This window comes from Scyliorhinus canicula, chromosome 2, assembly GCF_902713615.1.
Source record: "Scyliorhinus canicula chromosome 2, sScyCan1.1, whole genome shotgun sequence".
In the NCBI taxonomy this organism is placed as follows: Eukaryota; Metazoa; Chordata; class Chondrichthyes; order Carcharhiniformes; family Scyliorhinidae; genus Scyliorhinus; species Scyliorhinus canicula.
In genome coordinates, this window is record NC_052147.1 from 29,899,108 (window position 1) to 29,916,358 (window position 17,251).

At 46.9% G+C, this 17,251-nt stretch overlaps 1 protein-coding gene across 1 annotated transcript in view; it reads right to left on the reverse strand.

The window, feature by feature from the left end:
- Nucleotides 1-17,251, reverse strand: part of rin3 (Ras and Rab interactor 3) — a 148,960-nt gene that overhangs the window by 39,509 nt on the left and 92,200 nt on the right. Inside the window, exons 5-7 of the mRNA XM_038775235.1 lie at nucleotides 7,373-7,464; nucleotides 2,547-3,944; nucleotides 18-326 (exon numbers count right to left, since the gene is read on the reverse strand). Coding sequence (XP_038631163.1) covers nucleotides 18-326; nucleotides 2,547-3,944; nucleotides 7,373-7,464 — 1,799 coding nt within the window. The remainder of the gene's footprint in view (nucleotides 1-17; nucleotides 327-2,546; nucleotides 3,945-7,372; nucleotides 7,465-17,251) is intronic.

Consider the following 17,251-nt stretch of genomic DNA (forward strand, 5'->3'; position numbering starts at 1 on the left):
GGAAATGAAGAGTTTACCTGCATTTCCAACCGACATCGAATCATAAATCAGCTTGCAGGCCTTGAGGAGGTAAGTGACCTTTTTATCAGGTGAATAAGCCTGGTGCATCGTGCTGAGTTTCTGCTGTATTTTCTCCAAAAGGCTAGTTTCCGGAACGCAGGTAGACACTCCCAAATCAGTGGTGGTTATGGTTTGCACAGTCTGTTGGTTCTCCTTCAGAAGCTTCAGATTGCCATTTTTGGAATGAATTTCCTTCAGTTGAATGTCGATGTTGTCTTTCAAGGGTTTGAGCACACACTTACACAAAGCCGCTTCCACAACAGCTTCTAAAAGAGATAAGAAGACTGCTCCGTTAGTTAAGCAATATACATTGCACAAAAGAGGCCATTGGGAAATTATTTATAATTAGAACTATAGAATTTCTAAAGAGCAGAGGGCTGCCATTTGGCCCATCGGGCCTGCACCGACCCTCTGAAAGATCACTCTGCCTAGGCCCACTCCCCTGCCCTATCACCATAACCCCATTATCCCAGCTAACCTGCACACCCCTGGACACTAAGGAGTAATTTAGCGCAGCCAATCTACCTAACCTGCACATCTTTAGACTGTGGGAGGAAACCGGAGCACCCGGAGAAAACACAGGAAACACCCTCACAGACACAGGGAGAAAGTGCAAACTCCATAGAGACAGTCACCCAAGGCCGGAATTGAACCCAGATCCCTGGTGAGGTAGCAGTACTTACCACTGTGCTACCGTGCCTTTCCTAATTAATTTGACATAATTTATGTAATCGGTAAATTATAATTTTTTTCTCCAATTAAGGGAAAATTTAGTGCGGCCAATCCACCTAGCCTGCCCATCTTTAGGTTGTGGGGGTGAGACCCACGCAGACATGTGGAGAATGTGCAAACACCTGGTGGCCTCCTGGGCTAATTTTGATTACCTAAAAAGATTGAAGAGGAATTGTCTAGATTTTTATTCCCTAATTGCTGTGTTTTTTTTAAACATCCGGGTTTCTCTTTGCCTCTCCCAGGTGGTTGCTTGGCTCCGGGTGGAACAGGGAGCTGATTCTGAAGCACTGCTGCAACTACATAAGTGCCGCTGGCTACTGGAATTGTTGGCTTCTTATCAGAAGCAGTAGCCAAACAGCTTTCAGCTCAGCTATTCCTCTTTGGTGGCCTAAATTAAAGTGAAGTATAGCTAACTTGTCCTGAACATAGAACATACAGTGCAGAAGGCCATTCAGCCCATCGAATCTGCCCCGATCCACTTAAGCCCTCACTTCCACCATATCCCCGTAACCCAATAACCCCTCCTAACCTTTTTGGACACCAAGGGCAATTTAGCATGGCCAATCCACCTAACCTGCACGTCTTTGGACTGTGGGAGGGAACCGGAGCACCCGGAGGAAACCCACGCAGACACGGGGAGAACGTGCAGACTCCACACAGACAGTGACCCAGCGGGGAATCGAACCTGGGACCCTGGCACTGTGAAGCCACAGTGCTATCCACTGTGCTACCGAACTGAAGTATTTGCTGGTTGTCCCTTATCACTCCAATCCAATGAGACTGGTTGCCATCTCTAATGTCCACCTTCTCGGAGTGATGATACCTTTTTTGAGAACTTCCCAGGAACATTATTTAGGAGTTGCGTTGGTGACATTAACATACAAAGGAAAGGCACCCGCTTCTTGATGTCATCCCAGAAAATCCACATGAAGCACAAGGGACCCAGGGACCCACTGTTTCACCCAGAACCAGGTAATCACAGGCATCAGGCTGATTCAGTCGCTCCTGTGGAAAGGTTTCTTGTTTTACCAACCAGAACTTACTGCAATGTCTTGACCGTAGAGAATGAATGGAAACACTTCAAACTCGAAAGCCAAAGCAGAGTTGACAATCAAGCATTTGTAATTTGGCTAAGTAACTTGCAAAATGACAATATGTTCATTTGTTTTATTTTCACCCTTAGTGAATTCTTTAGAAGCAAGGGCTTTGACTGGGAGTTTTAACGGAGCAAGAATTTCTTCTAATAAGTAGCCATAAATTCACAGACAGTTACATAACCGAAGCAAGCTGTTCAGCCGATAATATTTCTGGAATTGCTTTTCACCAGATGAGACATCTACAATGTTTCTAAAATCTCCTGGGTTTCTCCTCTCCACATACCCTTTCATACTACTCCAGCTATCTAATTTGTAGGTTCATAAGCAAAGGAACAGGATTAGGCCATTTAGCCCATCGGGTCTGCTCCGCCATTCAATCATGGCTGATCTCATTCTGGCCTTAAACTCCACCGCCCCGCCCATTCTCCATAACCCTTCAACCCATTACCAATTAAAAATCTGTCTGACTCCTCCTTAAATTTACTCACTTAAATTCCCTTTCAAAAGACTTTGTGGTCTCGGCCATGACAACAGTTTGTGGTGCGGAATTCAATATTCTAACCATTATTGTGCAAGAAACATTTCTCTAACCCTTCCATCAGTGGCCATCTTAGGTTGGGGCCCCATAAGTTAGAAATAGCAGAAGTCAATCCTTACCCAATTTTTCTTCCGATTGGTAAGATGAATCTACCATTAGGTTCAGCTCAGTACTTTGTAATAAATAGCTCTTGAGCTGCGTCATCATCTGCCGGATCTCCTGCAGCATTTCTGTGCTTGAGGTGTGCTTTCCCATCACTTCCAACGTGTAGGCTTTATAATCCTGGACCAGGTGACCAAAGTATGACGCCTTCTCTTGCGCCAGCTCGGTTATTTTCTTCAGGATTTTTCGGTCTGTTGAACGGAAGGCATTCAAAACATTGCTCAGTGCGACTATTGACAGTCTGTTTTTTGCCTTATCCAGCATCATGGAGTGCCGGTATTTCTTGGGCCGCGAGTGAGTGTTTACTGGATCCTGCTCTTCCTCTGTGCTGCTGGTAGAGAAGGAATCTACTTCTGAACCAGGAGCCAGTACATTGCCATCAGGGGAGTACAAAGACCCATCGGCTATTTTCAAATCCGCGATGTTACGTGACTGCACACCCTCACTCTGGACTGAGGAGTCAGAGGCATCTTCAGACTGATCCGTTATTGTATCTAACTTGTTGATGATCTTTGACGCTTTGTTTAGCTGGCCTTCAGCTGGGGGTTCCTGTTTGATCTCTTCCTCAGCGATTTGGTAGGATTTCTTTTTCCTTCTTGGAGGTGCCACGGGTGTAGAATGGCATGTTTGCTTCCTCTGCTCAGGACTGGACCTGTCTGAGGTGCAGTTGTCCAATACAATATCCTCTGCTTTTTCGCTCAGCAATCCCTGTTGGTCATTCGCGACAGGCTCGATGAAGACTTCAAAGGGCGGCTTCTCCTTCCATGGATCATTGCTTTGTGCAACTGCCTCAGCCTCTTTCCTTGCCCCCTCAGTCTGGCTGCTGTTAATGTCTATAAGTTGCTTTTCTGATGGCCGCCGCCTCGGTGGAACTGGTGGGAATCTGACACGGTTTTGAGTCCCTATGTTGTCCGCATCGATTTCAATCTCTTTCCTCCCATCTGACAGGTCTATCAAATTTTCATGATCCCTTCTGATGTTGATGTCTTCACCGTTTTTCTTAAACTCTCCGCCTCTGCAGCTACTGGACAGCGCAGCAATCAGCTCTGAGGGTTTTGGTCGGGGAGGGAGTGGAGGAGGACGTCTCACCTTCAGATCCATGTTATTTGGAGAGTTTGAATTCTGCTCCACTGCAGGGGCAGCGCTGCAGTATTCTTTTATAAACACAGGATTGACAAACCACAACTTGTCATTTCCTGCTGTAAACTCAATCTCACATGAGCATTGTTTTTTAGCAGTGGGCAGACGAGGAGCCGTTTGAAGGTTGCGCGTCTGATTATTGACGACGTTCAAATCTTTCAAAACTGAGAACGCTCCTTCTTGGTATCTTTTGTTTATGTGTGAATTCCAGAAATCTAACACAGAGAACAGAATAAGCAGTCAGGCTTTTCATTCAAAGGAGTACAACATAAATTGCTGAGCAACAATCCACAAATAGCCATGTACTGATAACATGTGTTAACCTTGTATTGATTAGATATGAATGCGAATATGTGTAATTCTAAAATAAGTTAACCTTATCTAAATAGACGCAAAGATTTGCATTTCATTTTCCACCGCTTACATCTATGAAGACTGCCAACAGATCTCATTGCTGACGTTGCAGCATGGAGATTTCGCAACTGTTGGATCTCATTTGACTGGACTGGAAGTGGAAGAGTTATAATAATAATCTTTATTATTGTCATTAACATTGCAATGAAGTTACTGTGAAAATCCCCTAGTCGGTACACTCTGGCGCCTGTCCAGGTACACTGAGGGAGAATTCAGAATTTCCAATTCACCTAACAGCACATCTTTGGAGACTTTTGGGAGGAAACTTACGCAGACAGGGTGAGAATGTGCAGTCTCGCACAGACAGTGATCCAAGCGGGAATCGAACACGGGACCCTAGTGCTGTCAAGCAACAATACTAAGCACTATGCTACCGTGCTGACAGGGGTCCGAGGTCAGTGTCTCAATCTGTGGCTTTTATAATTTTCCAAAGCGTCAGTGGCACGTCAGGTACAACATGAATGAGTGCACTGACCTTTGAACTCAGTTCTCTCATCTGGACATGAGGTCTGGCAGTTTAAGAATTTACAATTCTATTTCTTACGTTCATTTTAAATATTTTTTCCAATTAAGGAGCAATTTAGCGTGGCCAATCCACCGACACTGCACATTTTTGGTTGTGGGGGTGATACCCACGCAGACACGGGGAGAATGTGCAAACTCCACACGGCAGTGACCCGGGGCCGGGATCGAACCCGGGACCTCAGCGCTGTGAGGCAGCAGTGCTAACCACTGCGCCACGTGCTGCCCACTGTTTCTTATATTCATGCACATTCCAACAAACCGGAAATCCTCAACTTGATTGGACAATTGGTTACCCATTTTCAACCTGTGTCGGGGCAAATCTCCTGCACTTTTCCCACTCGCCTTCCCTGGCTTTCGTGGATGAGGCACAGAAATTGCGGCAAATCTATGCCATTTATTGGCATCATCCTGGAGATTCTGCAGGTATTCCATCGAGGAACGGTGAACGAGTGGGGAAATGTCTTTTAGACATAAATGCTGGAGCTCACATTGAAATGTATTTCTCAGATCTCACCATGTGCTGCAGAATGATGAATTCTTGCTCTGGTACACAGCGTGCAGTACAGCATTAAATCAGAAAGTACTGGGAACACAGTAGTATCTGTGGGGAGAGGAACTGCCAATCTGTTGAGGAACTGTCAAGTTATTACAGAAATGACAAGCTGTCATAGAACTGTCAAGCTGTTAAGGTGCTGTTGAGCTGTCAAGGCACTGTCAAAAAACGGGAAAGCTGTCACGGAATTGTCAAGCTGCCCAAGGAACTGGCAAGCTGTTAAAGAACTTGAAATCTGTCAAAGAACTGTCATGTTGTTAAGAAGTTGTCAAGCTGTCAAGGAGCTGCCAAGGAACTGTTAAAGAACTGCCAAGCTGTCAAGGAACTGCCTAGTTGGCAAGCAACAGCCAAGTTATTAAATAATTGTCAAGGAGCTGCCAAGGTGTCAAGGAGCTGTTAACGAATTGGCGAAGAACTTGAAAGATATCACGTAAGTGTCAAGCTGTCAAGGAACTGCCAAATTGTTAAGGAGCTGCCAAGGAACTGTCAAAGAACTGTTAACCTGTCAAGGAACTGTCAAACTATCAAGGAACTGTCAAGGGATTTTGGTAGGCTAGGAGTGTGAAACCAGAAGTGTGGAAACGTAAGGCACCACTTTGGATATGGTCCTGGACCACCTTTGGTAGAGGTAAGGCACCCTTTGGAATTTCTAAAACTAAACACGGTTGTGCGTAAAAAGCGCGCAGGATCATTGGAACTGTCCAAGCTGTCTGAGAACTGTCAAAGATGTCAAGGAACTGTTAAAGAGCAGGCAAGTTGTCAAGGAACTGTTAAAGCTGTAAAAAGGTATGCTGTTCATTGGCATGGAGGAAAAGGGAAAAGAATGGTGGGTGGGGGGGGGGGGCATGTGTTGGCACTAAGCTGGCATAGGGGCTATAAAGGGCTATGAGGATGTGGGAGGCTTGGAGTCATGGGTGGTGGGTGGGATGCATAGGTTGGCATGGCTGGGGTGAGGGCAACATGTAGGTATGCGAAGAATCAGATCTGGATGGCTGCCTAATCATTTTTTAAATAACATAAAAGTGCCAGGGCACAGGGGCAGGCCTATCAATCAGCCCGCATCAACACCTGGCAACTTCGTATTTGTTCCAGGGGTGGCACGCCCGACTTCAAATTCAGCCCGTCCGGGGCAAAAAATCCAATTGTGCATGACTATATTTAAATGCCAGGCTCACGGAGCGGGGAACTCTCCTCGATCTGTGTACCCAACCCAGGCGTGAAATCTGGGCCAATCTTTTCTGGATTGTATTTCCAGTCATATCAGATTTGAAACATTGGGCGAGGTTCTCGGCCCCCCCCCCCCCCCCCCCCCCCCCCCCCCCGGGTGTGTTTCCTGATGGTGGGCGGCAATCTGCAGCAGGATCTTCTGATTCCGCTGCCGCCAATGGGATTTTCCATTGAATCCACCCCACACCCCCGGGAAACCCGTGGCGGGGGTGCGCCGACGGCGGGCTCGGAAGATCCCGCTTGCATGAACAGCCGGAAGATCTTGTCCATTAACTCTGTTTCTCTGAAACGGCCAGACCTGCTGCATTTTCCAAGCACGTTCTGTTCTTATTTCAAATTTCTCGCATCCACAGTTTTGTGCTTTTATTATATGACCAAGTACAGTAGTGAGTATACCTACGCATGACAATGATGTTACTGAATCATATTGGAATAATATAACAATATTAAAAAAATTTACACAATATTAAAATAATGCTTGTCCAACATTTCCCCTTGTCTCTCTTGAGGAACTCTTGAAGGCGTCATTCAAGGAACTTGAAGGGGTCTCACCATAAGTGTTAAATATTTATACATGGTTAGGCTGGGTGACCCCTTTTATGACCTGCACATTGACGATGGGCCAAGTGGCCTCCTTCTGTGCAATCAAATTTCTATTATTATAAAGTAAAATGAATATTATTTTGTTGACTTCTTTTAACTGTGCATGCTGAAAAAGAGTATTTTGGTTCAAACAGTGAACCAATTATGTCATTGGTAAGGATATGGCTTTGGATGTGTTATTGGAATCAATGAGGTGAAGGAGCCTGTGTAAACGTAACACCCTCTACTTTGTGGTGCGCACATGTTACAATAATACTGCCAGTGAGCATTTTTATTAAAGATGTCAAACACGGATTCACCAAACTTTCCTCCAGTGCGTACCTATTCCCAGATGTGAAACAACTTGCAGTTCTTCAGAGTTTGTAGCATCTGCTATTGCTTGGGGCAAAATCAGTGTAGAGGGCAGAATATCTCTACAAGCAGAAAGAAAATACAGAGTTAGATCTTAAAAATAGCATAGCTGAATGGTAAATCTAAGGACTGTTGAAAGATTCTATCACAAAGCCCGTTAACCAATAACTTTCAAAATCTATTACGCTTTAGATTTGCAGCACTTTATGTGAAATAAACATTCTCACTGATAAATAGGAGATTGAGAGCTGACGTTGTCATTTTTAGGATTCTGAAAGGAACAGATAATAGAGACTATGGCAAGTTTTTTCTCCTTATCCATAACAATTGAACCACAGGAAAGGGCTTGGGCATGTACGATGGTACATACACATGCTAAAAATAATAGGGGAATGACAGGGCTTCGCAGAAGGCGATAGAGCTGCTGAGAATGTCATGGGCTGCTGAGAAATGATAGGTCTGTGGAGAAGGTGATAGGTCTGTGGAGAAGGTGATATGGCTGCAGAAAAGGTGATATGGCTGCGGAGAAGGTGATATGGCTGCGGAGAAGGTGATAGGGCTGCGGAGAAGGTGATATGGCCGCGGGGAAGGTGATATGGCTGCGGAGAATGTGATATGGCCGCAGGGAAGGTGATATGGCTGCAGAGAAGGTGATATGGCTGCGGAGAAGGTGATATGGCTGCAGAGAAGGTGATATGGCCGCGGGGAAGGTGATATGGCTGCGGAGAAGGAGATATGGCTGCAGAGAAGGTGATATGGCTGCAGAGAAGGTGATATGGCTGCGGAGAAGGTGATATGGCTGCAGAGAAGGTGATATGGCCGCGGGGAAGGTGATAGGGCTGCGGAGAAGGTGATATGGCTGCGGAGAAGGTGATATGGCTGCGGAGAAGGTGATATGGCTGCAGAGAAGGTAATATGGCTGCGGAGAAGGTGATATGGCTGCGGAGAAGGTGATATGGCTGCGGAGAAGGTGATATGGCTGCTGAGAAGGTGATATGGCTGCAGAGAAGGTGATATGGCCGCAGAGAAGGTGCTATGGCTGCAGAGAAGGTGTTAGGGATGCAGAGAAGGTGATATGGCTACGGAGAAGGTGATATGGCTGCGGAGAAGGTGATTTGGCTGCGGAGAGGGTGATATGGCTGCGGAGGTGATATGGCTGCGGAGAGGGTGATATGGCTGCGGAGGTGATATGGCTGCGGAGAAGGTGATAGGGCTGCGGAGGTGATATGGCTGCGGAGAGGGTGATATGGCTGCGGAAAAGGTGATATAGCTGCGGAGGTGATATGGCTGCGGAGAGGGTGATATGGCTGCGGAAAAGGTGATATGGCTGCGGAGGTGACTTGGCTGCAGAGAAGGTGATATGGCTGCGGAGAAGGTGATATGGCTGCGGAGGTGATAGGGCTGCGGAGAAGGTGATTGTGGTGATCACAAGTTAACTAGATGCAATACAACTGAGCAAACACTAGAGGGAACACGGGAGAGCCATACAAATACACCGGGACAGGAAGTGAGGACACACTTCACGGAAGGCAGAACTGGTAGCAGGACACAGACACACCAGCTAGTAGCATTTGAGGTAGCTGTAGGTTAAGCTCTGAAGAGAGAACGAATTCACAATAAAGCATCTTCTCCACATTTGAGACTAGGAGCTTTATTAAGACACGAGGAACAACACATGGTACCAGGAGTGGCTTCAGACGCTTACTACAGGACAACTCAGTGGCCGACACAGAAAGAACAAAATGGCATGGAAATCTCCTACTGGACATTCGACTTGGGAAGACATCGCTGATGGGAGGATGTGCCTTGGATTCCCACTTCAGCTGGACACGACTGGCAATGTAAGAAGTATCTGGAAAAGGTTTAAGCAATGGTTCGATTTCGGTATCATAGCAAATGATGCAGCAGCAGCCTCAGACGAAATTAAAATAGCAATACTCATCGAAGGACATGAAGCTAGGAAAGTTTATAATGGATTTAAATACTCAAAAGGTGAAGACAGAAACAGCTTACAAACAATACTAAACAAATTTGAAGAGTACTGTAAGGAATTTGAACAGCAAGGCATGCTCAGAGGCCAAACTGCACAGAGACTGAGTGATGCAAAACTTAAAAAATCACGAAAAGAACAAGAAATCGCGAATGAAAAGTACAGATCAAAAAGAAGAAATAACATGAATTTTTCACAAAGCCAAAACGCTGAAATCCAGTCCAGATCGGAAAGAAAAGGTAACTTACAACTTTTAGAAAGAAAAAACGCTGAAATCCGCGATAAAATGGCGTCGGAGCACATTTTGCAGTCTCGGGCAAGCAAAAAACTACAAATTGCGTCTGCGCATGCGCCGGAACCGGAAGCTGCGCATGCGCAGTTTAAAAAAGGTCGCGGTGCCGATCGTTATGCGCATGCGCAAGCCGCGCATGCGCAGTCTCAAAAAGTTTTGGTCGCGGATCGTTATGCGCATGCGCAAGCCGCGCATGCGCAATGGACACAAAACCGCACAGTGAAGGAGGAAGGCCGATTTGCGCGTGCGCAATTCATTCCTACGCGTGACGTCATGACGTCTGAGCATCCCGACCACGCCTACTTAAAAGGGAAATGCCCGAAAATTGAAAACAAGACACTTAAAGTGGTAAAAGCAAATTTTCTTGCCTCAGAACACAGAAAAACGCCTGAACTTACACCAGCAGTTAAAAATAACTCGCACAACACCCTGGAAAAAGCAGTCTGCACCACCCAAAGTGAAGAGAACAAAAAGAATTCCGAAACAACAAAAGATGATTTGTTTTTCGAAGATTACCTCTCAGACATGGCTGAGTCAGTCGGATATGCTTATCACAGCATCAGCGACACGGTCGCAAAGTACAACACGAACCAACTCGTGGTAGATGAATCCAACCACGATGATTTGGTTTTCGAAGAATACTACTCAGACATAGCTGAGTCAGTTGGATATGCTAATCACAGCATCAGCGACACGGTCGCAAAGTTCAACACGAATCAACTCGTGGTAGAAGAATCCAACCAAGATGATTTGGTTTTCAAAGAATACTACTCAGAGATGGCTGAGTTATTTGGATATGCTGATCACAGCATCAGCGACACGGTTGCAAAGCTCAACACGAATCTACTCATGGTAGATGAATCCAACACCATGATGCCATGGCAGCTCGTCGATACATTGGATGACAGCAATTCCCAAGACGAAGACGACGCCACACAGAGAGCACAGAAAGACTCCACAGAGCGAGCGATGACAGGCTCCACAGTGCGAGTGATGAAAGACTCCAAAAGGGATGCAAGCAAACACTCCCTGGCGAACACCATGCATGAACAAGACCATGAAGGTAAACCCGCTGTATCTGAGCAACCGCAAGCAGACTATGAAAGTCTACCAAGCTCACATGAACAAGAAGAAGACAACGTACATCTAACCACTGACACCATGCATGAACAAGACCATGAAGGTCAACCCGCCGTATCTGAGCAACCACAAGCAGACTATGAAAGTCTAACAAGCTCACATGAACAAGAAGAAGACAATGTACCTCTACCCACTGCATGCGAAAACAGTGACAAGGTGATCACACTCGACGTACAGGGTCACAGCGAGACTGACAGTTCTCAGCTTGTCTGTACAGAAGCACAGAGCGAAAACAGTGACAAGGTGATCACACTCGACGTACAGGATCACAGCGAGACTGACAGTTCTCAGCTTGTCTGTACAGAAGCACAGAGTCGGGCCACCCAACAGTCCAGAGAGACAACGCCGAAAGAAAACATGCAGATTTTGACTCCAGAAGAGGAGCACCTGGAGTCCAGAGAGACCACGCCAACAGAAACCATGCAGATTTTGACTCCAGAAGAGGAGCACTTGGAGTCCAGAGAGACCACGCCAAAAGAAACCATGCAGATTTTGACTCCAGAAGAGGAGCACCTGGAGTCCAGTGAGACAACATCAACAGAAATCATGAAGATTTTAACTCCAGAAGCGGAGCACCAAGAGTCCAGAGAGACCACGTCAAGTGAAATCATGCAGATTTGGACTCCAGAAGAGGAGCGCCAAGAGTCCAGAAACACCACTTCAATTGTAATCATGAAGTTTTTGACTCCAGAAGAGGAGCTCCAAGAATCCAGAGACACCGCGTCAAATGAAATCGAGAAGAATTTGACTCCAGAAGAGGAGCACCAAGAAAGCAAAGATGAGGAATCAAATCCTCCACAAATGATTGATGTCACCAGCACCGATGCAACATCAGATCATTCGCACCACTCTCGAGACGAAATGCTCAATGACTCAAATTATCCACACGGGACACTCATAGAGTATAACAAGAAAAAGAAAAGTCAAAAGAAGCACAGCAGAAACGAGAACAACAACAGCAAGAACAAAAGCAACATGAAGCGCGACAAGACCAACAACAATAGCAAGAAGCACAGCAGAAACGAGAACAACAACAGCAAGAACAAAAGCAACATGAAGCGCGACAAGACACACAACAAAGTCAGGCACAAAGATAGCGACAACGACAGAGACAGAAACAACAAGAACGGCAACGAAAACAACAAAGTCAGGAACAAAGATAGCGACAACACCAAAGAGAGAAACGACAAGAACAGCAGCAAGAACGGCAACGAAAACAACAAAGTCAGGAACAAAGATAGCGACAACACCAAAGACAGAAACGACAAGAACAGCAACAAGAACGGCAACGAAAACAACAAAGTCAGGAACAACGACGGCGACAACACCAAAGACAGAAACGACAAAAACAGCAACAAGTACGGCAACGAAAACAACAAAGACAGGAACGACAGAAACAACAGCAATGAAACAACGACTTATACACAATGGTACTACTCGGCACATGAAGGACAATGCCACAGCACACTGCAAAACGATGACAAGACTACAAACATGTCATGGGATGACAACGAATCGCACAAACTCACATCTGCTCCAGAACAAGCAAGCACACCAGCTTTCAAGGCAGATGAGATAATACATCGATACCACAAGCACAGAAAAAAGTCCATGTCAGTCAATATCAGTGGTTCGACCATGCAAACACCTCGGGATGACGCATTGGTTACTTAAAATAACAAGGAACACCAACAACATTCACAACAGAGTTGCAATATCAATATCACCACGTCATCAACAACAAAAAGAAAAAAAAGCTCTGAACAAATTCATCAAGTTTGGACTCATAAATGTTTTTATTAAGATTGGACACATAAATACATTGGCTTTGTAAAATATGCGATAGCACCATCACTTGTATAGATACGCATATCATAAGTAACTGTTTTGTACAATTTTCTTTAACGATGTACAGAAAATATGTAAAGAGAAAAAGGGGGATGTGGTGATCGTAGATTGACTAGATACAATACAACTGAGCAAACACTAGAGGGAGAGCTATAAATACACCGGGACAGGATGTACAATTTTCTTTAACGATGTACAGAAAATATGTAAAGAGAAAAAGGGGGATGTGGTGATCACAAGTTAACTAGATGCAATACAACTGAGCAAACACTAGAGGGAGCACGGGAGAGCCATACAAATACACCGGGACAGGAAGTGAGGACACACTTCACGGAAGGCAGAACTGGTAGCAGGACACAGACACACCAGCTAGTAGCATTTGAGGTAGCCGTAGGTTAAGCTCTGAAGAGAGAACAAATTCACAATAAAGCATCTTCTCCACATTTGAGACTAGGAGCTTTATTAAGACACGAGGAACAACACAGTGATATGGCTGCGGAGAAGGTGATATGGCTGCAGAGAAGGTGATATAGCTGCGGAGAAGGTGATATGGCTGCGGAGAAGGGGATATGGCTGCTGAGAAGGTGATATGGCTGCGGAGAAGGTGATATGGCTGCGGAGAAGGTGATAGGGCTGCGGAGAAGGTGATATGGCCGTGGGGAAGGTGATATGGCTGTGGAGAAGGTGATAGGGCTGCGGAGAAGGTGATATGGCTGCGGAGAAGGTGATATGGCTGCGGAGAAGGTGATATGGCTGCGGAGAAGGTGATAGGGCTGCGGGGAAGGTGATAGGGCTGCAGAGAAGGTATTATGGCCGTGGGGAAGGGGATATGGATGCGGAGAAGGTGATATGGCTGCGGAGAAGGAGATATGGCTACGGAGAAGGTGATATGGCTACGGAGAAGGAGATATGGCTGCGGAGAAGGAGATAGGGCTGCGGAGAAGTGGATATGGCTGCGGAGAAGGTGATAGGGCTGCGGAGGAGGTGATATGGCTGCGGAGGTGATAGGGCTGCGGAGAAGGTGATAGGGCTGCGGAGGTGATATGGCTGCGGAGAAGGTGATATGGCTGCGGAGAAGGTGATATGGCTGCGGAGAGGTGATATGGCTGCGGAGAAGGTGATATGGCTGTGGAGAAGGTGATATGGATGCGGAGAAGGTGATATGGCTGCGGAGAAGGTGATATGGCTGCAGAGAAGGTGATATGGCTGCGGAGAAGGTGATAGGGCTGCGGAGAAGGTGATATGGCTGCAGAGAAGGTGATATGGCTGCGGAGAAGGTGATAGGGCTGCGGAGAAGGTGATATGGCTACGAGAAGGTGATATGGCTGCGGAGAAGGTGATATGGCTGCGGAGAAGGTGATATGGCTGCGGAGAAGGTGATATGGCTGCGGAGAAGGTGATATGGATGCGGAGAAGGTGATATGGCTGCGGAGAGGTGATATGGCTGCGGAGAAGTGATATGGCTGCGGAGAAGGTGATATGGCTGTGGAGAAGGTGATAGGGCTGCGGAGGTAGGAGAGGTGATATGGATGCAGAGAAGGTGATATGGCTGCGGAGGAGGTGATATGGCTGCGGAGAAGGTGATATGGCTGCGGAGAAGGTGATATGGATGCGGAGAAGGTGATAGGGCTGCGGAGAAGGTGATATGGCTGCGGAGAAAGTGATATGGCTGCGGAGGTGATATGGCTGCGGAGAAGGTGATAGGGCTGCGGAGAAGGTGATAGGGATGCAGAGAAGGTGATATGGCTGCGGAGGTGATATGGCTGCGGAGAAGGTGATATGGCTGCGGAGAAGGTGATATGGCTGCAGAGAAGGTGATATGGCTGCAGAGAAGGTGCTATGGCTGCGGAGAAGGTGATAGGGCTGCGGAGAAGGTGATATGGATGCGGAGAAGGAGATATTGCTGCGGAGAAGGAGATAGGGCTGCGGAGAAGGTGATATGGCTGCAGAGAAGGTGATATGGCCGCGGAGAAGGTGATATGGCTGCAAAGAAGGTGCTATGGCTGCGGAGAAGGTGATATGGCCGCGGAGAAGGTGATAGGGCTGCGGAGAAGGTGATATGGATGCGGAGAAGGAGATATTGCTGCGGAGAAGGAGATAGGGCTGCGGAGAAGGGGATATGGCTGCGGAGAAGGTGATAGGGCTGCGGAGGAGGTGATAGGGCTGTGGAGAAAGTGATATGGCTGCAGAGAATGTGATATGGCTGCAGAGAAGGTGATATGGATGCAGAGAAGGTGATATGGATGCGGAGAAGGTGATATGGCTGCGGAGAAGGTGATATGGCTGCGGAGAAGGTGATATGGCTGCAGAGAAGGTGATATGGATGCAGAGAAGGTGATATGGCTGCGGGGAAGGGGGAATGGCTGCGGAGAAGGTGATATGGCTGCGGGGAAGGGGGAATGGCTGCGGAGAAGGTGATATGGCTGCGGAGAAGGTGATATGGCTGCGGAGAAGGTGATAGGGCTGCGGAGAAGGTGATATGGCCGTGGGGAAGGTGATATGGCTGCGGAGAAGGTGATATGGCTGCGGAGAAGGTGATTTGTCTACGGAGAAGGTGATATGGCTGTGGAGAAGGTGATTTGTCTACGGAGAAGGTGATATGGCTGCGGAGAAGGTGATATGGCTGCAGAGAAGGTGATATGGCTGCGGAGAAGGTGATATGGCTGCGGAGAAGGTGATATGGCCGCGGAGAAGGTGATAGGGCTGCAGAGAAGGTGATATGGCTGCAGAGAAGGTGATATGGCTGCAGAGAAGGTGCTATGGCTGCGGAGAAGGTGATAGGGCTGCGGGGAAGGTGATAGGGCTGCGGAGAAGGTGATATGGCCGTGGGGAAGGGGATATGGATGCGGAGAAGGTGATATGGCTGCGGAGAAGGAGATATGGCTACGGAGAAGGTGATATGGCTACGGAGAAGGAGATATTGCTGCGGAGAAGGAGATAGGGCTGCGGAGAAGGGGATATGGCTGCGGAGAAGGTGATAGGGCTGCGGAGGAGGTGATATGGCTGCGAAGAAGGTGATATGGCTGCGGAGGAGGTGATATGGCTGCGGAGAAGGTGATATAGCTGCGGAGGTGATAGGGCTGCAGAGAAGGTGATATGGCTGCGGGGAAGGGGGAATGGCTGCGGAGAAGGTGATATGGCTGCGGAGAAGGTGATTGTGGTGATCACAAGTTAACTAGATGCAATACAACTGAGCAAACACTAGAGGGAACACGGGAGAGCCATACAAATACACCGGGAAAGGAAGTGAGGACACACTTCACGGAAGGCAGAACTGGTAGCAGGACACAGACACACCAGCTAGTAGCATTTGAGGTAGCCGTAGGTTAAGCTCTGAAGAGAGAACGAATTCACAATAAAGCATCTTCTCCACATTTGCGACTAGGAGCTTTATTAAGACACGAGGAACAACACATGGTACCCAGGAGTGGCTTCAGACGCTTACTACAGGACAACTCAGTGGCAGACACAGAAAGAACAAAATGGCATGGAAATCTCCTACTGGACATTCGACTTGGGAAGACATCGCTGATGGGAGGATGTGCCTTGGATTCCCACTTCAGCTGGACACTACTGGCAATGTAAGAAGTGTCTGGAAAAGGTTTAAGCAATGGTTCGATTTCGGTATCATAGCAAATGATGCAGCAGCAGCCTCAGACGAAATTAAAATAGCAATACTCATCGAAGGACATGAAGCTAGGAAAGTTTATAATGGATTTAAATACTCAGAAGGTGAAGACAGAAACAGCTTACAAACAATACTAAACAAATTTGAAGAGTTCCTTAAGGAATTTGAACAGCAAGGCATGCTCAGAGGCCAAACTGCACAGAGACTGAGTGATGCAAAATCACGAAAAGAACAAGAAATCGCGAATGAAAAGTACAGATCAAAAAGAAGAAATAACATGAATTTGTCACAAAGCCAAAACGCTGAAATCCAGTCCAGATCGGAAAGAAAAGGTAACTTACAACTTTTAGAAAGAAAAAACGCTGAAATCCGCGATAAAATGGCGTCGGAGCACATTTTGCAGTCTCGGGCAAGCAAAAAACTACAAATTGCGTCTGCGCATGCGCTGGAACCGGAAGCTGCGCATGCGCAGTTTAAAAAAGGTCGCGGTGCCGATCGTTATGCGCATGCGCAAGCCGCGCATGCGCAGTCTCAAAAAGTTTTGGTCACGGATCGTTATGCACATGCGCAAGCCGCGCATGCGCAATGGACACAAAACCGCACAGTGAAGGAGGAAGGCCGATTTGCGCGTGCGCAATTCATTCCTACGCGTGACGTCATGACGTCTGAGCATCCCGACCACGCCCTACTTAAAAGGGAAATGCCCGAAAATTGAAAACAAGACACTTAAAGTGGTAAAAGCAAATTTTCTTGCCTCAGAACACAGAAAAACGCCTGAACTTACACCAGCAGTTAAAAATAACTCGCACAACACCCTGGAAAAAGCAGTCTGCACCACCCAAAGTGAAGAGAACAAAATGAATTCCGAAACAACAAAAGATGATTTGTTTTTCGAAGATTACGTCTCAGACATGGCTGAGTCAGTCGAATATGCTTATCACAGCATCATCG